Source organism: Pantherophis guttatus, chromosome 5 (genome assembly GCF_059756535.1).
Source record: "Pantherophis guttatus breed Tessera chromosome 5, ASM5975653v1, whole genome shotgun sequence".
Taxonomy (NCBI): Eukaryota; Metazoa; Chordata; class Lepidosauria; order Squamata; family Colubridae; genus Pantherophis; species Pantherophis guttatus.
The window spans coordinates 101,382,559-101,403,058 of NC_142067.1; the positions used below are offsets into that span (position 1 = coordinate 101,382,559).

At 35.7% G+C, this 20,500-nt stretch overlaps 1 protein-coding gene across 1 annotated transcript in view; it reads left to right on the forward strand.

The window, feature by feature from the left end:
- The window catches only part of CARS2 (cysteinyl-tRNA synthetase 2, mitochondrial), a 31,022-nt gene that overhangs the window by 2,602 nt on the left and 7,920 nt on the right, over positions 1-20,500 (forward strand). The window contains 9 exon segments of the mRNA XM_034418663.3: positions 2,692-2,809; positions 5,135-5,206; positions 6,287-6,392; positions 7,183-7,266; positions 9,623-9,752; positions 11,129-11,262; positions 13,778-13,842; positions 17,142-17,208; positions 19,993-20,131. Of these exon segments, the coding sequence (XP_034274554.2) occupies positions 2,692-2,809; positions 5,135-5,206; positions 6,287-6,392; positions 7,183-7,266; positions 9,623-9,752; positions 11,129-11,262; positions 13,778-13,842; positions 17,142-17,208; positions 19,993-20,131 (915 nt within the window).

The window sequence follows — 20,500 nt, forward strand, 5'->3', positions numbered from 1 at the left end:
GTTAAAAACCATTTAAAATACATTAAATACTTTGGCCAGATTTAAAACACCCCAATTATAAAACCAATTTAAAAGCAATTAAAAGGGAGGTTAGGCCAGACCAGCCTGCTGGAATAAGAATGTTTTGAGGGCGCAGCGGAAAGTCGCAGATCCGGGATCCTCCACATCTCTGGGGGGAGCTCGTTCCAGATGGCAGGTGCCCCCACAGAGAAGGCTCTCCCCCTGGGGGCCGCCAGTCGACATTGACCAACGGCACTCTGAGAAGACCCTCTCTCTATGGGAGCGTACTGGTCGGTGAGAGGCTTATGTTTGTTGTGATGGCATCTTGTCTTTTCTAACACCCCCTCCCCCCTCCCTGCCACTCCCCCGTCCCCATGGACACCTCTGCATCTGACTTGGAGAAAATAATTTTTCAATATATATTATGTCGTGGGTTGCCTTACTCTGGCTGAAAGATTAGGTTAAACATTTTATTACTTGTAGTATTCTTATTTTTCAGCTATGGGTGAAATGATTAAAGCAAGGACATAGTCAATTACAGAATAGTTTTTTGAACGTCATCCTTAAGTAGAATCTGGTAGTCCTATCTATATGGTCCAGCTGGGAAACGATGCTACAGGTGCCTTTCCTAAGAGAAATTGGAGGGTAGATACCCAGAGAGTTGCAGCTGTTCATTTTGGAACAACTTATCACACTGAGGTCAGGTTAGCTTCTACACTTTTCTCCTAGCAGAAGTAGGGTAAATCTGTTTCGAACATTTTTGTTACCGGTATCTAACTGCAAAGTGCAACTTTGAATGCAACCTGAAATTCACCTTCTTGCAGTATGTGATACATTTTTTACCTATTTATTATCATGAGACATTTCCAAATCACGAAAGTAAACTCACTGAAATATCTAAGATGACTGTGTAGGGACCCCAGATTTAGAGAAGAAAGTGTGATTTGGAGCATAAAAGGGTATGCCACATTAAACTTATTGGCAATCAGGTTAAACCAGGATTCCTTGAAAATGCCACAATTGGCTGATTTCACACTTAATAATGACTGTTTACCCAATATATATCAGGTTATAACCAATATGTATCAGGATGTTATACTTAATAAAATATATAATTTTATTTTAGGGAGTTAAATAATGCCAATTTATCTGATTAGTAGGCAATATTTTATTAGGCATATAAAATTGTTATGAGCATTGAATACGCACATTTAGTGACTGCAATTATAATGGTGATGGAAAAGTAACTTTATATTAATTCTAGTCACTATATGTGAGCCATAATATTAATCTATCTAATAAATAAATAAATCTTCACATTTATTACCTTTGCTCATCTGTAAAGCAAAGGAAAGCTGAAATAAGATCATAAACACAGTTGCGTTTTCACTTAGCAGTCACCTTACTTTATTTATTTATTTATTTAATTTATTCAATTTAATATTAATGTATAATTAATATACTTAATGACCAACTTGCTGGTTTGAATTATGGTGACGAAGTGAGGACTATTTTCTAAGTAGAAGTTAGTACCTTGTTTCAACAGGAATGGAACTTCAAGGAAAACTATAAAATTACTAAACTACTTATTTATCAGCAACTTGGGCCTTTTTATTTAGGGCTTAATCAAAACAAGAGACTTGTCTCACATTGCATGTTAAAGAAAGTTTACCATCCTGGTTATTGCATGTTAGTGGTGGCGCTTATTTCAGAATTTGTAGGTGTAGGATTGCTTTGTAAAGAAATAAAATTAGAAAAACTAAGTCATGGTTGCAGCATTATATTTAACAATAGCTATAGTTAAAAATAGCTGAAGTTTGTATAGAAATGCCACCTGTCTCTTGAATTTTGTAGCCTGTTTGTTTACAATTCCTTTCTGTCCATTAACATCTCAAACATCAGGTAAAGGGAGGTGTAAAAAAAAGTTGTCACGGGATCTTATAAATATCTGCAGGATTTGCTGTTGATTGACCTGATTCCCAGTTGTTATCTGTAGCAATGGTAAAATGTGTCCCCCCCCCTTCCTTACCCACCACGTCTTCATACTGCTGAAATTAAGAAAACATGGGATAATATTTTTTGTGTCAAGTGGCTATAAATTTTGCTCAGTTCCTGGCTTTAGAATTATTTAATTTTAATTTGTATCGGAAACAGATGCGCTCCCCCATTATTATATGTGTTCTGTCTCTGCCACCTAATCACTATGTCTGCTTACCCTATCTGTCTAATCACCATGCATGCATTCACACAGCCTTTTTCTCTTACTTGCTTGCTCAATCTCTGCTTTATTGCTGATTGTGCACTTAGTCTCTCCCTCCCGCCTTGTGTCTCCTATCCATTCACCAGCCATACACAACCAGCCTCTCGCATTCGGACAAGCCATCTTTCTGGGTATGACAGTAATGCTGCCTTAATTTAATTTCAACTGTAGGTGATTTTAAGCATCTTATCTAGACAGATGTATGTTTGTTGCATTTGGTGTCTAATTAAAAAGCAGGATCGGTCTCAGAATCCTGAAGCTTTCCTACTGCAAAAAAGTACATTTTATGTCACAGTAAATCTTCTAATGTACATAAGATTCTGTTGTTCTAATATATTTTGGATATATTTAGAAAGCTGAAAATGATGATCAAAGTTTATAAAACTTGTCACTGCCCTAATACATTCATTATTTTTCCCTCTGTGTTTCAGTTCCTACGTAAGATTTGACATAATTCGAAGAGTAATGACAAAGATATTTGGAAAAGAAGTAGTCATGGTGATGGGGATTACAGATATAGATGATAAAATAATTAAAAGAGCAAATGAGGTAAGTATATAAATCAGCCTACTTTATACATGTTTTTAGAATGTATATGTACTTTATATTGTGTATTACTTTATACATGTTTTATTGCTTGGTATATAAAATCTGTCCTGAAATGTGTGCTCCTCTTGTATTGTGCTATTTGCATCATATCCAAGTTAGATAGTAAAATACAATTGATCTGTTAGAATTGATTTTTACATAAGCTGAAAATACTTGAAACCCTTGAAATGTATTTGTTTATGTATTGAACATATTGGTAGGCTGTTGCAATCAAAAACTACTCAAAAACACAACCTAAAACAAACCCCAAATAGAAACAAAAAATACAAGAACACTAGAGTACAAAAGTAGTAAGAGAATCAAAGATGGCAATAACAAGTCAAATCAGGAGGAAGCTCTCTGACAAAGGTCATACTTTAGAAGCTAGTAGAAAACCAACAGAGAAGGAGCCAGTTTGATTTCTATAAGGAGGCTTTTCCACACAATATTCAATACTGAAGTACAGGAGTGTTAAACTGGCGGGCTGGATGCGTCACGTGCAGGCCACGTCCACCCACAAAGGAAGTTCGGCCATTTTCAGCCTCCGTGCGTTGCATTTTTGGCCTCCGCACTCTCCATTTTAGACCTGTTCCAGGCTGCGGGGATCGTCACAGCACATCGCCGCTGATCACCGCCTCTGCGCATTGCATTTTCGGCCTCTGCACACCCTGTTTTTGGCCTCTGTGCATCATGTTTTAGGATGGTTCCAGGCTGCGGGGAACCCTGCTGCGCTGATCCCCGGAGGCTGAAAATGCAATGCGTGGAGGTTGTGATCAGCGGCAATATGCTGTGGCAATCCCAGCAGCCTGGAATGAGACCTAAAATGGAGTGTGCGGAGGCCAAAAATGCAACGCGCGGAGCTAAAAACATGACATGCTGAAGCATCAATGGGTTGTGGCGATCCCCGCAGCCTGGAACAGCTGATTGGCAGTATTCAGGGAGGCTGATCCAACCGCCAATCAGCTGCTCGTGTTGAATCAGGCTGTGATAACATACTGAAGCTGACCAGGCTGTTTGCTATTTGCTGCAGGGACACTAGCCAGATGAATACCGATGGATGCTGGTAGGTAGAGGCAGAATTTTTTTTTTCTTGTTTTCCTCCCCCAAAACTAATGTGCGTCTTATACTCCGGAGTGTCTTATACTCCGAAAAATAAGGTAAGTGTGCAGCCCCTTCAATAATTGCAGAATGTGGAGGTCAAAGCTTAATGTCAAGGGAATATTTTTCTATCTGATTTATAGATCAGCACATTTTTAATTACTTCATATTATTCCTTTAATTATGTTAGGTTACAACAATAATTGGGACCAGGAACTCTGTTGCTAAGTGATGCAATCATAAAGCATGATATGAAATGACTGCATTACATAGCAAGGACAATTCTGGCAAACCCAGTTGCTATTGTGAAATGAGGACTGTGCAGGTCATTAAGCTAGGATCTCATGTCATCACAAGTTCCTGACTTTGCTCATAGGAAGCTAGTAGAGAATGCCAGAAATAATGATTACATGACCAGGGGACCCTGTGATGAACTCCAAGGACCAGTCATATTATTTATGGCTTCATTCAGCAGCATTCTGAACACTTGCTGAATAAATGGTCATAAATCAAAGCCTACTTGTATATATTTTAAAATTATATATGTATTACTGGACAATCCGTGACTTGTTGGGTCATTGTTTCAGATATATTTCCTTATTGGGTGCCTTCAACAATGGCAGAGTTTCTAACATAATGGAAAAGTTCTGCCTTGAAAGTAGCCCATGTTGAATTATATAGCACAATCAGACAAGGAATTTTATGTTTATGACATTTTGGATTGTGTCATAAAATACCTAATGGTCATTTTTATGTCATAAAATGTTTTATAAAATTTGTCAAATTTCAATTTTGTGGGTGTCATGGGTTCTGGATTTTGGATGCTTTTGTAAGTTAGTCCATTTGAGCTACCTTGGTTGAAGATTTTGGATGCTTTTTGTAAGTTAGTCCATTTGAGCTACCTTGGTTGAAAAAGTTTTGCCCTATTATGCATCATTTCGCCCAAAGGTTAAGAATCAGAGTATTAATATTATATAGATAGATGTATGAAATCAGTAATTATTAAATCATAAAAGTCCTGTTGGAATGGATCTTGGAGATTCTCTAGGCCAGAGTTTTTTAAACCTTTTAACATGTTAGTTCATTAGAAGAACAGTTGGTGAGACCTCTTAATTATATCTTGATTTCATAACCTCTGTGAGCTCTTACACTTGATACATGACTTAATCACTTGTTGGTTTTTTATAGATGGAAATCTCCCCAGAAACCCTTGCTCGTTGTTATGAGGAGGACTTTAAACAAGATATGACTGCCTTAAAGGTATAAACATTTAATTGATATGCTTTAATGTTGAACATAAAGCTTCTTTTGTTGCACAGCTGCTAGGACAATGGTGGAGGACTCCTTTCGGCTCATGGGATGTCCTAGTTGTAATAGTAGTTGTTGCACCTTCTTTATTTAGCTTTGTAACAATACTTTAAAACCTTTAATAAAAAATTTCTAAGTGCAACAGTAGATAAGTTGTGGCTTAGATCTGGTTCTGAGGACCTTAGCAACAAAAGAAAAAAAACAAAAAGTGGAAGAAACATGGATGTGGATGCAGAAGAAGCGGAGGACAAGCAGAGAAGTAGGTAGAGTTGAAAAGAAAGACAATGTCTGCTGATGCAAAGAAAGGAACATTTAAGCTAGGGAAATGGGAAAGGCTGAAAGAGAGGGAGCAATGGGAGACAGACAAAGGAAAGGGGGCTAAGTAGGTGAACAGATATGAAAGTTGATAGGATAAGAAGAAGGTGAGATTAAAGAAGAATGGAAATAGTGGAGGGAAAATGAAGTGGAAATCATTGAATTGGAAGAAATTGGCTTGGAAGAAAAGTTCTTGTAGTCCAAACTCTGCTCAGACCATCCCAGGCCTAGGAATCTGGAGGTGTTATTGAGCCTTTCCAACATATAGATTGATTCGTTGATCAGATTAGATTGATTTTATCTCCAGTTACAAATTACATGTGCATTATTGTATCTTCACGTTTATGGTTTTTATGTTGTTTTAATTATTGTTAGCTGCCCAGAATCATGAATTTGAGATTGTATCTTAAAAGGTTTAATCATGGCAACTGGACCAAAGTTTATTAAAACTGTGTGTATGGCAAGAGTTGGTTCTTTCCATTGACTATCTGACTCTCTGCCTACCCAAATTTTCATTTTGACAGAAAAAGTTACTTTGATGAGTAACAAAATGTCTCAATTTTAATAAACTTTGGTTCAGTTGTCATGATTTAACCTTTTAAGATACTCAATTCCTAATTGATGTTTTCCTTTAGAGACAATCCGTTGCTCTTGTATCACTTTACTCAGCTGTTATTAATCATCTCCTTAATATATAGCTCTTTTTTTTTTACATAGGTCCTTCCTCCCACAGTTTATATGAGAGTAACTGAAAATGTTCCTCAGATAATTTCTTTTATACAACAACTTGTTACTAATGGATATGGTTATGCAACTTCACAAGGTAAAACTTCCCAATCTTACGGTAATCCTGTGATGTGTTTGCAGTTCAATTAGTATGTTGCTTTCGAATTGGCTGGGGCATTCTTGGCCCACCTGTAAAGGTAAGGTGAGTGTTAGTAACACTGTTGCATTTGTGCATTAGTGCTACCTTTTTTATTGATGAGCTTGTGACACACGGCTTGTTGAAAGACAGTATCAAAGTATCAATGTAGGCTAACAGGCTACATTGCTATGTTAGGTTTTATTCACAAGACCCCTGCAGCCTTTCCTCTGGCTTCTCTATCACTTTGTACATTTTTTTCCTCTTTTCTTCTGGCTAGCGGCTTACTATTTTACTGGCAAGGGACTTCGGAAATAATTGGGTGTAGAAACATGGGTGTAAACCATTTTTAAGAAGCAAATTGACCTAACACCAGATTTATCATTGAACAAACAGTAACTGATTCTAATTTTTGCTTGTAGAATATGCTCACCACTGATTACAGAGCCTGAGAAACCTGCATCCTTGGCATGGTCTTTGTCTCAGTGTGTTTTGTCCATTAATGTATTGATGTCTCTTGGGTCTGCTATGAAATTTCTCCTGCCTTGGTACAGAAATGTGGGCAGCATAGGCTACCTGCCATCATCACCAGGAAACAGTACACCCAGGAATATTGCTTTGCATCTAGTGTATAATATGGGCTAGCCTGAATTGTTGCCTAAAAGTAGAGGCATTGATTGATAATTCCCTTGAGTAGAACACCACATATTTCCCATCTTTATAATAAGATCAAATTGTTTATTTCCGACAGGTAATGTTTATTTTGATGTCCGTTCTAGGGGAGACAGATACGGAAAGCTAACAAATATTTATCCTGAGACCCAAGAGGAATTTGGTATGTTATTGACGGTTACTGACCTTTGTACAAGTTTATTTATTTACTTACTACACACATTTCTTCACTAAGATTCTAGAGCGTTTGCAAATGCCATAAAATAATCTTAACATTAACCAGCCCATTAACTTTAAAGCAGTAACAGCAATATAGCAATAATAGGAGGACTGACTACCTTTAAAAAAAAGTGTTTCCTGTACTCTTTCCTAGAACTGTAGCCTTGATCAATTGTAGAACTATTTCCATAACGTAAGATTTCCCCACAAGTTAACTTTCATTTCATTTCATTTCATTTATTAAATTTTTATACCGCCCTTCTCCCGAAGGACTCAGGGCGGTGAATAAATATGAATAACTTCATAGTTATCTTGGCATATGCATGACTGAGGTCAGACTATGTTTCATATAGTTTGTGTAATGAAAATAATTTATATTTCTGTGAACTCTTCGGATTCCATAAGAATTTTGGTAGTAAATAAATTGTATAAGCAAAATGAGTAGAACCAAATTGGAAACAAGATGAAAATTACACTCCAGCTTCATTATAATATATATTATTATATAGAAATATCAGGAAGTAGACAATCCACTCCAAGTTACTTTGCCCAGAACTGTTCGAATTTGTCTTGACAACTATAAAAGGCCTAAAAAAGGTGGTAGGCAGCCTTCTGGAGGCAAAGGGTTCCTTAGCGTCGAGCCCATTATAGAGAAAGATGAGTTTTTGGTCAATGTTCTCTTGATTTTTCTGAGAGACCCGGACCCCAAGCATGGAAGCATGCATGGGACAGGCAGATTCACAGGCAGTCTTTACTGATGTATGATACTTTCCTTTTTTTAAATAGTAATTTTATTAAAAAGCACAACTACAATGTTAAAAATATAATATAAACTAAAAAAAATAAGAGAATAAAAAAGAACAATAGAAGGTGCAGAAAAAAGACAAGAAAAGAATAGAGAAAAAACAAAAATATAAAGGAAAATAAAAATATAAATCGCCCCTTTTATCACAAGTACTCGGTTTATGACCACAATTGAACCCAATTTTTCTGTTGTTAAGACATTTGTTAAGTGAGTTTTGCCTCTTTTACAACCTTTGTTCCTCGGTTATTAAGTGAATCACTGCAGTTGATAAGTTACTAACCTGGTTGTGAAGTGGATCTGGCTTCCCTATTGACTTTGCTTGTCAGCAGGTCACAAAAGGTGATCACATGACCCTGGGACACAGCAACGGTCATAAATAATGAACCGAGCATCTGAATTTTGATCACATGATCATAGGGATGCTGCAAAGGCCATAACCCTGAAAAATGGTCATAAGTCACTTTTTTCAGTGCTGTTGTAACTTTGAATCATCACTAAATGAAGTGTTGTATGTTGAGGACTACCTGTATAAGCAATTTTAGAAATTTATCATCATTTCCTAAAATGCAATAAGTGATTGCTTCTTCCCATATCTCATCTTTTAACTATATACAGATCCTTAAAACCTCATCATTTCAGTTTTTGTGAGCAAAAGTTTATTAAGTGTTACTTTTAACAATCTTGATCTATAATCCATTCATACAGCATCCTAAACATGATTTATCTTTGTCCCTTCTCACAAACTTCTTCAAAGCTTTAACAAGCCTTTTTGCAAATCCAATATTGGAAAATTATCCAGGTTACTCTCTTGAGTTTGGTATTTGTATATCCCTTTAAATTGTTAAGACATCAGTTGGTTTTTTTTGTATGTCCAGATATATAATGCAGTGGTCATTCCAATGCACAATGCTAGCTACTGCTACTTAGAAATTTAAAGTTTAATGCATGAGTTAGCAGTAAGGTAACCTGCACAGACAGTACTGTAGGTGGTGCTCACAGATCTACACTTTTAAAATTGTGTACATGTATTTTCTCAACTTACAACCACAATTGGGATTAAAGTTTCTGTTGTTAAGTGATTCACTGCAGTTATTAAATGAATCACTTCATTAATTGAATCTGGCTTCCTCAGTTGACTTTGCTTGTCGGAAGCAAAAGGTCACAAATGATGATCATCTGACTCCATGATACTGCAGCCGTCATAAATACATGCCAGTCAAAATGCCTGAATTTTGATCACGTGATGACGAGGATGCTGTGAATCATAAGTGCGATGACTGGTCATAAGTCTTCTTTTTTTCCAGTGCCATTGTAACTTTGAACAGTCACTAAATGATTGGTTGTAAATAGAGAACTACCTGTATTTGGGATTCCTTCTAGTCATTTAGCTAAATGAGGCCCATGATATCTACATTTCAAGTCCTGATGGATTTCTTTGAAACATTGAATTCTGAATTTTCTCTTTAATCATATCATCACTACTTGTTACTGGCAGGGTTTAGTGATAAGCGCCACAAGAAGGATTTTGCTCTCTGGAAAGCAGCCAGACCTCATGAGATATGCTGGGATTCCCCCTGGGGGAAAGGAAGACCTGGCTGGCACATTGAATGCTCTACAATATCAAGGTCAGTTTTTTTTCATTTCCTAATCTTGCTTCTTTTTCAAGAACATGCTAACCGGTGCTGGCAGAAACCCTACAGGGGCAGTATGGGATGTCAGTTGTTTATTTTATTTACTTATTTAAAACACACAGCTGCTCATTTTACATCAAACTCTGGGTGGTTTCTAATCAGGAATGAAAACAATATGAGTAATAAAGCAACATAAAACAATACTAATAACTATTAAAACCACAAACATGTTTTTATTTGTTAAAAACATAAATTAATAGGAATTGTAGTTTGGGACTGTTTTAAATGCACACTTGGAAACAGACTGATCTGAATGGCATGATGGCTAACTAATGCCAACAGCTTTTTGTCTCCTTTGCAGCTTGAAATCTAACTGCTGTGGTCCTTTGCATTGTCATTCTGAATGTTGATTGATTGATTGTGACATACGTCTCTTGTGTTGAAGCCAAACTTGTAGATGATCTGGGGGACTGCAATAAAAGAATGGGAAGGTGTTGACAGACTTTTCTGTGGGATATGAAAATGAATGTTGAGTAGTGTTTCAGTAAAGAATTGATTTTGTGTTTTATACGTCTTATGTCTTTGTACTGAGCCGATCAAATTTGTTGAAAGTGGTGGGGGAAGGCAGTTTAGATATTTGCTGGATCCTCTCCCAGGTCAATTTCCTTGGGCCTAGTGAAAGGAAATGCCTCAAATAAAACAGATTATAAGGGCAGAATTGTACATTTTGCAAATAGCTCTGTGTCCCCTTTTGTCTAGAAAATTCCCTTGTAGCAATTATGTTTATAAGGATCAATGTGTTATTTGTCCTTCACAATGTAAAGAAGACATCAGAAAGTGTAGCTTTTCCAGGAACTGCTTAATTAAATTAATGTGAGGTAATGGATGGAGAGAAAATAGTTCCAATTCAGTTTATAAGTAATATACAATCCATTAATATTCAGTATAATTAAATCTATATTAAAGTCTGTAAGGTTGAGGATGTTAATGTAAAAGAAGTATTAATGCGAGACAGATATTTCTTTACTGTATCATACATTTTAGCACAATCTGGGCTTTAGAGGTAACCTAGCATTTCCTTTTGACAATTTGGATGCTAAGAGGAAGGCTAAATGTAATTATCCATAAAATTGGATAATAAATTTGGCACATTTGAATTAAACACAAAGATGTAGAAAATCAGATCTACTACAATCTGGACATATTGCAACATCCAAGCAAATGGCTTAAAGAAAGTCCCTTGAAAGGTTGGCTCCCAATTTTCTATTGATTTGAAGCAGTAGTTTGAATATTAATTTTTTATTGATTTATTAACATTTCTTTAAATCTAATCATTGTTCATTTGTTTGTTTTAATTATTACTTTAATAGTCTAGTGTTTGGGGGACATTTGGATATCCATACTGGTGGTATAGATCTGGCATTTCCTCATCATGAAAATGAAATTGCTCAATGCGAGGCTTATCATCAGTGTGAACAATGGGGAAATTATTTTCTACATTCTGGTAAGTTCTAGTTTAAATAAACTTTTAGATTTTTTATTCCTTTTATTTAAATATCAGGATTCAGGAAATTATATGGCTATGAAGGACAATGAACTTTGTGAAGAACACATTAAATAAATCAAGATATACTGTACAGTGATGATCATAAAGTGTGCTTATTTCACGGCCTGCAAGATGTTTCCTTGTTGAAACTATTGAGGTTGCTTATACCTTGTGATGTTCTACCATAGGGTATAGGTTTAGGCAGATTTTGTAGCATGAGTCACTTTAACAGCCTGGAATAGGTCTAGCTGATCTTTCCAAGGATAAATTGTGCAGGGCTCATCCATCCATTTGGATGGTTAACATAAGAATTTAAGACAAAAGTTTACTTGGACTTGATTTCCAGAACTGATGGACATTCATAAAAGTTGATTTTGCTGTCTCCTTTCTCTCTGAACATCCTTCAAGACTCATGGCATTTGGAGATTCTCTCAAAAACATGTAAGGACAAAGAGAGTTACTACTCAAAACAGAGCAATAGAACTTTGCTAGAATGGAATTTTGTTACACACAAGACACTTCTGCTCAGTTTTAGACCTTACTACTATATCCTCTTGTACTGCGGGCCATTTTGCTCAAGAGGGACTGTAAAATTCCTTGGAATCACTGAGTTGATAGGAACATACATTATGATGATGGATATTAGAAAGTGAAATGGGCGGTACCTAAATTTGATAAATAATATTGTGATTCAAGCCATTATATTCTTGGAAATATTTACATAGAAATACTACAAGACATATTCTGAGTTCTGAGCAGAGAGGAAGGAAGGAAGGAAGGAAGGAAGGAAGGAAGGAAGGAAGGAAGGAAGGAAGGAAGGAAGGACTTATTTCTGAAAAAAATGGTAATATTTCTGCAAATATTTTTGTTGAGTTTTTGTCCTCCAGAAATATAGTTTCTTGCCATTAAATGATAAACTGTATCTTCAGGCTGCCTGAGTCCCAGAAAATAAAAATGGTACTTGCCCTTTGCATTTGGGAGGGGGAAAAATACAAAGGTAAAATTGAATAATAGGAAACACCTTGGGGAGGTAGGGGTAAACAATCTCATTCCTTTGTCCTTGCGGGAGATGGGTTTTTGCAGTAGGCTATAGCCTCTTTGATAGCCATTTTATGAATAGGAACACCCAGCTATGGCAGCCATTTTGTGAGAGCTTCCATTATAATATTTTCTAAAATATTGAATGTATCTGTCGGCCCCAAGTCATTGCATATCCAGATTTGTAGAGGAAAATTGGTTATCTTTAAAAAAAGAAGATACCTACATTTGAGAATACACATACTCAGGGTAATTCTTTTTAGTATTTGTTTAATTTAAGATTTTGAATGTAATACTTTTGCAACAGTCCAAAAGTCTAGGGCAGTTGATGTAATTTGATCACTTAATGACATCACACAAGTGACATATATTTAACAGACATTAAATCTTGAATGGCCAATTTCCCCCAAGTCTTTTAAAGTGTTCTGACTTTTTCAGCATGTACGGTAGTTCTTCCACATTGTTTTACTGCTCTTGTAGTAGTTTGTGAAACAGCAGACCTTTTAGTGTTACAATTGGTGAAAGATTCAGAATTTTACAAGAGAAAAGATTGGATGTTAGTTTAAATCGATACAGTAATTTTTAAATATTTAATGTCTTTAAGTAATACGTATACCTTAATATAAGTTTGCCACCCTGAGTTACTGGTATTTATAAAAATAATAAAGACTGGGATGAAAATAAATGAACATTACCAGGCTAGAAGCTGCTATATTCATTAAATTGGATGGTTTTTAAAGTTTCTACAAAGTTTCTATAACTTGGCGTGAATTAATAATTGGCTATAATTATCAAGTTGAAAAAATAAATGGTCAGTGTTATATAACAAAATATAGAATTAAAGTAAACTTATTAATAATAATATATTCTAGCTTTTCTTATAATATTTATGAAATGTACTGATGGATAAAACATACCCTACTACATATTACCAAATCTTGGAATCCAGCAATATTGAGACAGCTGTAAGTTCTTGAACTATAGCCTGTAAAATAAATTTGAGTTAGTTTCTATCTCAGGAAGTGTGTTATTTTTTCCAAAAGTGTACTAAATGATATACAAAATTTTTCATGGAATGTTATCTTAAGGAGTAATTTTTTTGCCATTAAAAATATCCTGTGATTAATGAATTAATAGAAAATGAGAAGTTTTATTATCTCTTTGTTTGGCAGTATTTAATTACTTAAATTTTATCATAAAACGCATCCTTAAGTCAATTACCAAAAATCTATTTTTATCTATGTAAGATTTAGAATTATTCTTACTATTTATTGGTACATAAAAATAATTGATACATATTTAAATATGAGTGTTGAAACAGCCTCATTTTTTGTTTTCCTGTTTTCTATTAAAAAAATATTTTTCTTTTGTCTTTCCTAATTCTGGAGCACTTTTTATTTTTAAAACAAAGCAGCAATTTGCTTTTTCATTCCAGGACATCTGCATATAAAAGGGAGTAAAAAAATGTCAAAATCGTTAAAAAACTACATTACAATTAAGGTACTGTAAACATATGTTCTCCGGCTATTTCTTAATAGTGTTTTTCTGGGCAAAACTGTACCTGCAAGGATTTGAACTATGCAAAAGGTGGGTGGGAATTGGCTTGTGCAGGCTAATGTGAAGAGAGTTTGAACACAGGAGAATTGGGATCCCTTCTTGAACAAATTTGGTGGGCATCTAAGACAAATGTATATAAAGGCAGATAGAATAATATGAGCTTCCAGTTTCTGTTCTTTGACATTGGGCGGAACCCTTAAAAAATGAACAGTCCTATGCATTATTATGCAGCATTTACTCTCTTGAGGCCACTGAGGCAAAGGGTCAAATTGTATGTTAAAACAAGAGACCATTGCTCTGTTTGCTGTGATTGCATGTCCCCTTTCTTGCAAATTCAAGATACAAAAGTATGCCACAGTATCTGCAACTCTTTGTCAGCACTTTTCTGCTTTCTACGTCTCTTACTTTCCTTACTATCCATCTCTTGTTCCTCTTATCAAAGAAAAAACTCTGTTCCCTGTTTGACTCTCTTGAGCGATCCTACCAGACACAATACATAAAATATCATTGGTCAGGTGACTTGCTGCTAAACGGTACTGGCCTTTTTCAGTGAGGAAATTGAATCTCTTTCACTTTGGACTATAATAGAGTGAAATTAGTTACCGTGCGCCAGTATGGTATATATTTTCAGTTTGTTTTATTCTGAGTTTGCTGAATTTCTGTACAATTTTAGTTTCAATGTATCGTATTTTTCGGAGTATAAGACGCACCTTTTTACCCCCCAAAAGGGGGTGAAAATTTAGGTGCGTCTTATACACCGAATGTAGCCCTGCCCACCCACTGGCCCCCACCCTTTGGCCTGTGCCTCACAGCAGTTACCTTCTTGCAAGCAAACAGCAAGAAAAAACAGCCCCTTCCAGCTTCAGCATAGGTTAATTAGCATAAGTTGATTAGATCGGCCTCCCGACTCTCAACTGATTTGCTCTCAGCTGTTTTGCGCAGGGCTCTCCTGCTTGCTGCAGAGTGCTGGAGCAGATTTTTTTTTCCTAGCTATGCTGAAAAAGCAAAACTGAAAGTAAAGCAGGCTCTGCTGCAACGTGACAAAATGAGGCAGAGAGAGATTTATTTTTCTTTTTCCTCACCAAAAAAGGTAGGTACAAACAATGGGAAATTTAGGGCAAAAGAGGAGAGTTCAAGATTTTAAAACACACACACACAAAAGCTCTATTAAACTAGGGAATTGTAATAATTGAGATACTATTGTATATTGTGTTGAAAGCAGAAATGGTTAAGTTGTGGTTTGGAGGAATATAGGGGGGAAATTATTTGGTTTATTCTTATTGGTAAATATAATTAATTGATTTGTAAGAAATTGGATTGCATGGAAATAATTGGAATATTCATATTCATATTGATTAATATAAAAAAAAGATAGTTATAACTAATTGATTTATATAAAAATGTTGAATTTGTATTAAACAATTGTAATATTAAATAATTAACCAATGTGAGGATGGATATAAAAATAGATGACAATGGGAAGGGGTATAATATAGAATAGAAGGGAAAAATTGAATTTGATTAAGATTAGAGGTGAGAATGAAGGGTAATATTGGTTTTTTTTAAAAAATAGATGAGGAATAAATATGGCAAAAAGGAAATATAGAAATTGTAAAATTAATTGAAATGACTAAACACTGTTTAAATTTGTGAACCAGCCAAATACTCCGTTCAAAGAAAATACATTGTATTTTTGTATGTGTGTTTGTCTAAAAAATAAAAAAAATCTTTAAAAAAAAACAACCAAAAAAGGTAGGTGCGTTTTATACTCCGAAAAATACGGTATTTTACATTTCTAAAATGTTAATGTTTCTGAAAAGACGAGTAGAGCTCTCTTATGGGAATAGAAAAGGGCATTGCCAGTCACCCAGGACAGAATCATGATGGGCTTTTGCTGTCTTGCATTTCCACATCTCTGCACCCATAAGAAGTAGAGCTATGCTTTGTTTTCAGCAAAAGCCCCAAATGCGTTGTCAGATTTCATGATTTGGGGTTTAAGGATGAAATAGAAATGGAAGAGCACCTTTAAAAAGAGGAGACAGAGTCGTGGAGGCAAAAGTCTTCCAGCTGAATCCTAGAAACCTTTCGTGGGGTTAGAAACACAGTGTGTATATACATTATTTACAATGAGGGATGACACACACTCTTTCTGGCAGTGTGCCTAGCTCTCAGTGTGCTTGTATTGGTCTCTTTCTCTGCTTTTGTCTATATCAGGGGTGTCAAACTCAAGACCTGCCGGCCGGATCCAGCCCACAATATGGTCGGATCCAGCCCATGGAGCTGTCCTGCAAAACATTGCTTTGGCCCAGTCTACCCAATGTGAAGAGGAAACATCAGGCCAGCATGGCTTCGGCCCGGTCTAGTGGCGTCAAGATGGCCACGCCTATCCACCCACCCACACCCTGATGTGGCCCTCAATGAAATTGAGTTTGACACCCCTGAGATTATATAATTGCTAGCTGGACGCCCGTGCTTCGCTACGAAACTATGTGTTTTGTATACTCAAACAGTATTTGCTGTGTGAGCAAGGAGACGGGAAGGAGGCTGGGCATGGCTTAGCACAACTGTTCTGTGGTAAAGATGCTTGCTGCTGTGAAAGTAAAACTGAAAGTGAAACTCCTCTTGTGTTTTGCATTTGGAACAGATTTCTTTTCAGGTGGGGAGGGGAGTAGAACTCCTTAGCATCAGAGCGTGTTAATAATAATATAGGAAATACTAATGCTCTGATGGTCGTTTCAAAAAATCCTTTCTTAGTGAGCACCTAGAAGCCAAGAGGAACATATGTGTCAAATTTCAAATTTGTAGGCTTTACAGTTCTGGAGATTTTGTGATTACGGTGTGAGTGGTTTTCACTTTTATATATATAGATATAATTTAGATAGATAGATAGATAGATAGATAGATAGATAGATAGATAGATAGATAGATAGATAGATAGATAGATAGATATTGATATATGTATGAAAAAATATCAGTTTTGCTAACTGGTCTGGATAGATATTTTCCAGTTCAAAACCTGAATAATCATTAGATCTAAGAGCAAATATTGGCATGCCTGCATGATCATAAAGTTGATAATGTGCTACATTTTAATTTAGAGGTTGGGATGTGATGGAAAGTATTTGAATTCTGAAATGGGGTCCATCATCCATGCCTTGCCAAATTCTTCATGATCTAACTCTGTTAGCAGAATCAAGAATGAGATTCTTTCCTCTCTTTTTTTTGTTTGTTTGTTTCCTTAGGATTTTCTAAAAGAATTTTCATCCGATCAGTTTAGAATGTTTTGTTTGCGGACCAAATACGGCTCAGGTAAGAACACTTCTTGAACTAAAGATGGCTTTACAAAATGTATATTGTTGATGAAGTTGCAATTAGATGCTTACTTTACATACCTCTGAAAGAACTACTTTTGTTTTAAAATGTTTTCGGGGGAGAGTTTTAAATTTTCAGGTCATTTTATTTCCTTCTTAATTTCAGCTAAACTTTAAAATGTATCCTTTTTCCAGCTGCCAGCTGAAGAGAGAGGCTCTGTTCTATTTTCATAGCGAAATTGATAAAGAGTTCAGGTTTTGACTGATGCAGGAGCATTTAGTGACTTCTTTGAAGAAGTTGTGCCTTAAATCTGTGTTCTGTTTACAGTTCAAAATATGGCGCATTTAATTTCATTGGCAGATTTCAATAATGAAACACATTTTCAGTACCTTGAAAAGATCTGCATATCATAGGGTTATTGTAGGGAAAATTGCAGGAAGAAATTCAGCCTATGTCCCTTAGAGCAGGGGTCCCCAACCCCTGGCCCGGAGTCGAGCTGCAGCCCATTCAGAACCAGACCATGAAAGTAGTGGGTGCGTGTGAAACTGCATTTGTGAAAGTGGTGTGCCCGTGCAAAACCATCCCCCACCCCTGCTGCCTATGCCGGTCCGCCCAGCCCGAAAGGTTGGGTATCGCTTACTTAGAGGAAAAGCAGGACATACTAAAATTGAAAATGGAACCTCAGTGATATTGCTGCTTTTATTTGCAATAGATGCATATGGAAAGACACATAAAAATATCTGATTATGTATTTGAAACGCATATCAAACATATCTCCTCATCTTTGTGCTTTGATCTAAAGTAGTGTTTTTCAACCTTGGAAGCTTGAAGATGGGTGGACTTCAACTCCCAGAATCCCCCAGCCAGCGCTGGGGGTTAAAGTCCACCCATCTTCAAGCTTCCAAGGTTGAGAAACACTGATCTAAAGCAAAGACATAACAAGCAAATCATGCCAAGTCTGAGATGAATGAGAACAAAGTGAAGTTTTTCAAGAATTTCTGCATGAGGGCTTTGTAAAATCTGTCAAAATATGGCCTTTCAATGGTGGCCCTGAAGCATTATTCCTTCTCCTTTTATCCAGAGTCAGCACAAGTCAAGAGAGATGCCTTCCTAATTCGCTAGGTTATAAGGAGGAGGTGATTGGTTGAGCACAATCGGGCTTGCAGAATTATGTTATTATAGCCAGCCTCAATAAAGTATGTTTTTAACTTTCCTATGGAATTAATTTCCTGGTCCGTTCTATTTGAGGACCTGATAGTACCTTTATTTCTCAGTCACATGGTCATTAGGAATGTGGAGACTTTCTCTCCACAAGAGAGACTTAGAGACTTTCTAATCCATTAAAAAGAGTACATTTTGCTTGATGGGGCAAATACATTTTCAGTGATTAATTGTTGCTTTGCGACACCTTCCCTCCTCCCCAGCTTTAGCAAATCAGATTTTGGAGGACAGCATTTCAAACACTAAACAAAAGAAGAAAATGTGAGATTCTCTTCCTATTTTTCAAAAGTAGTCTTGCCTACACAAGTGAATAGCTTTAAAAACTGTTTTAGAACAAGATGATTATTAGTTCCAGATTCCCCCAGTGACTTCCTCCTGAAAGCTAATATTTTCCATTCTCTTTAAATAGGTCTGGTAGAGTTACAAGGAAGGTAATAGAAAGACTGAAGAAATTTCTTCAAAAACCATTAATTTGTTGGCTAATCCAGTTAATCCAGTCCAATTTATTAGTGGACAGTAATAAAGATTCCTGCATGAATTCACTCTCTTTTGCGCCCAAGCAGTAAACCTATAGTTTAGTCAAAGCTATTAAATGCTGTAAAACATCTACATCTTTGAAACTGGACTCAGTAGCATTACTGTACTTTTGCTTTAACTCTACCTCAGAATGTGAGGAGAACCAGAAAATCCATTTTATTGCACATCTTGTTTTCATTTATTCATGGAAATTGGATGACACTAAAATAGATGAAGAAACAAGGAAAGGACCTTTAAAACTATTTTCTTTTAGTGCTACTTAGAGCAATCAGTCTGCTATTAAGTGACCAGAAGCATAATTTGCAACATCTGGACTATTAATTCTTTTATTACTATCACCCTCATATTACAGTATGTACCTTGAACAATTTCCAAAGACAGAAATATAATGACACAGAGTATTACTTGTTTTGATATCTTATGTATTGTATCTCTCTCAGGCATTTATGTTTGTTTATTGTCCCAAATATTGTTAAAGATGCTGCTATTTTTTTAAAGTTTAGTTCTAATGTTCTATAGAACAAATTCTACCAAAAATGGAATTAACAGGGATATATATGTAACAACAAAAGATCTACTTTCTTTGACAGAATAACCCCCCCCCCCTTTTAGCTCTTTTTAGTTTTTTAGCTTTTTAAGTGTAAATTGGGTTTTAATTGGATTGTTTTAAATTGTGGGCCAAAGCTGTATAATTATTTTAATTGATTTTAAATTTTGTATTGGTATGTTTTTTATCCTTGGCTGTGCACCGCCTTGAGTCCAAATAGGAGAAGGGCGGTATATAAATTGAAATAATAATAATAATAATAATAATAATAATAATAATAATAATAATAATAATAATAATAAATTTGCTTTGATAATTTTTGATATATGCAAGAAATACTCCAGTGAGAAATTTTGGACAGTGAGGAGGCAGGAAAAGCATAGTATTGTTTTGTTCAATTTTAAAGTATGCTGTTCTATTTTCTGATATTGCCAAACTCTCTATATTAATCCATATAATTAAATTTATTTTCGTAGGAATAGAATATAGTAATGATACCATGAATGATGCAAAGAATATTCTTCACATAATACATTCTTTTATAAGTAGTGCCAATGCCTACATGAAAGGACAGTTTAACTGTGATGCCATTAGGGAAGATGAACTTTGGGAGAAGTAAGTGCTATGTATTCTCCTTTATAATTTGCATTTGTGATTGGCCTAGTGCCTTATGGAGAAGAGTAACATGGTAGAAATCAGAAGAGAACTGCTTCAAGCAGCAGGCATAATTTTAAGATATTCCCTTGTAATTAACTTCTGCATGTAAAAGTGATATATAAGGGTGACAATTTAATGTGAGTTGGTTGTCTGCTTGTTGGGTGCCATAGACTGCAAGTGGGAAAATAATGGAGTCGACTTTTAGTTCATTTTCCTATATGTATGTGGGCAGCATCTCTTCTAAAGGCTGATTTTTGTGCAGTGCCATGGGTGTCCAAATATTAAAAATAAATTAATGACAAATTTTAGTAAATCTCATGTAAAAGC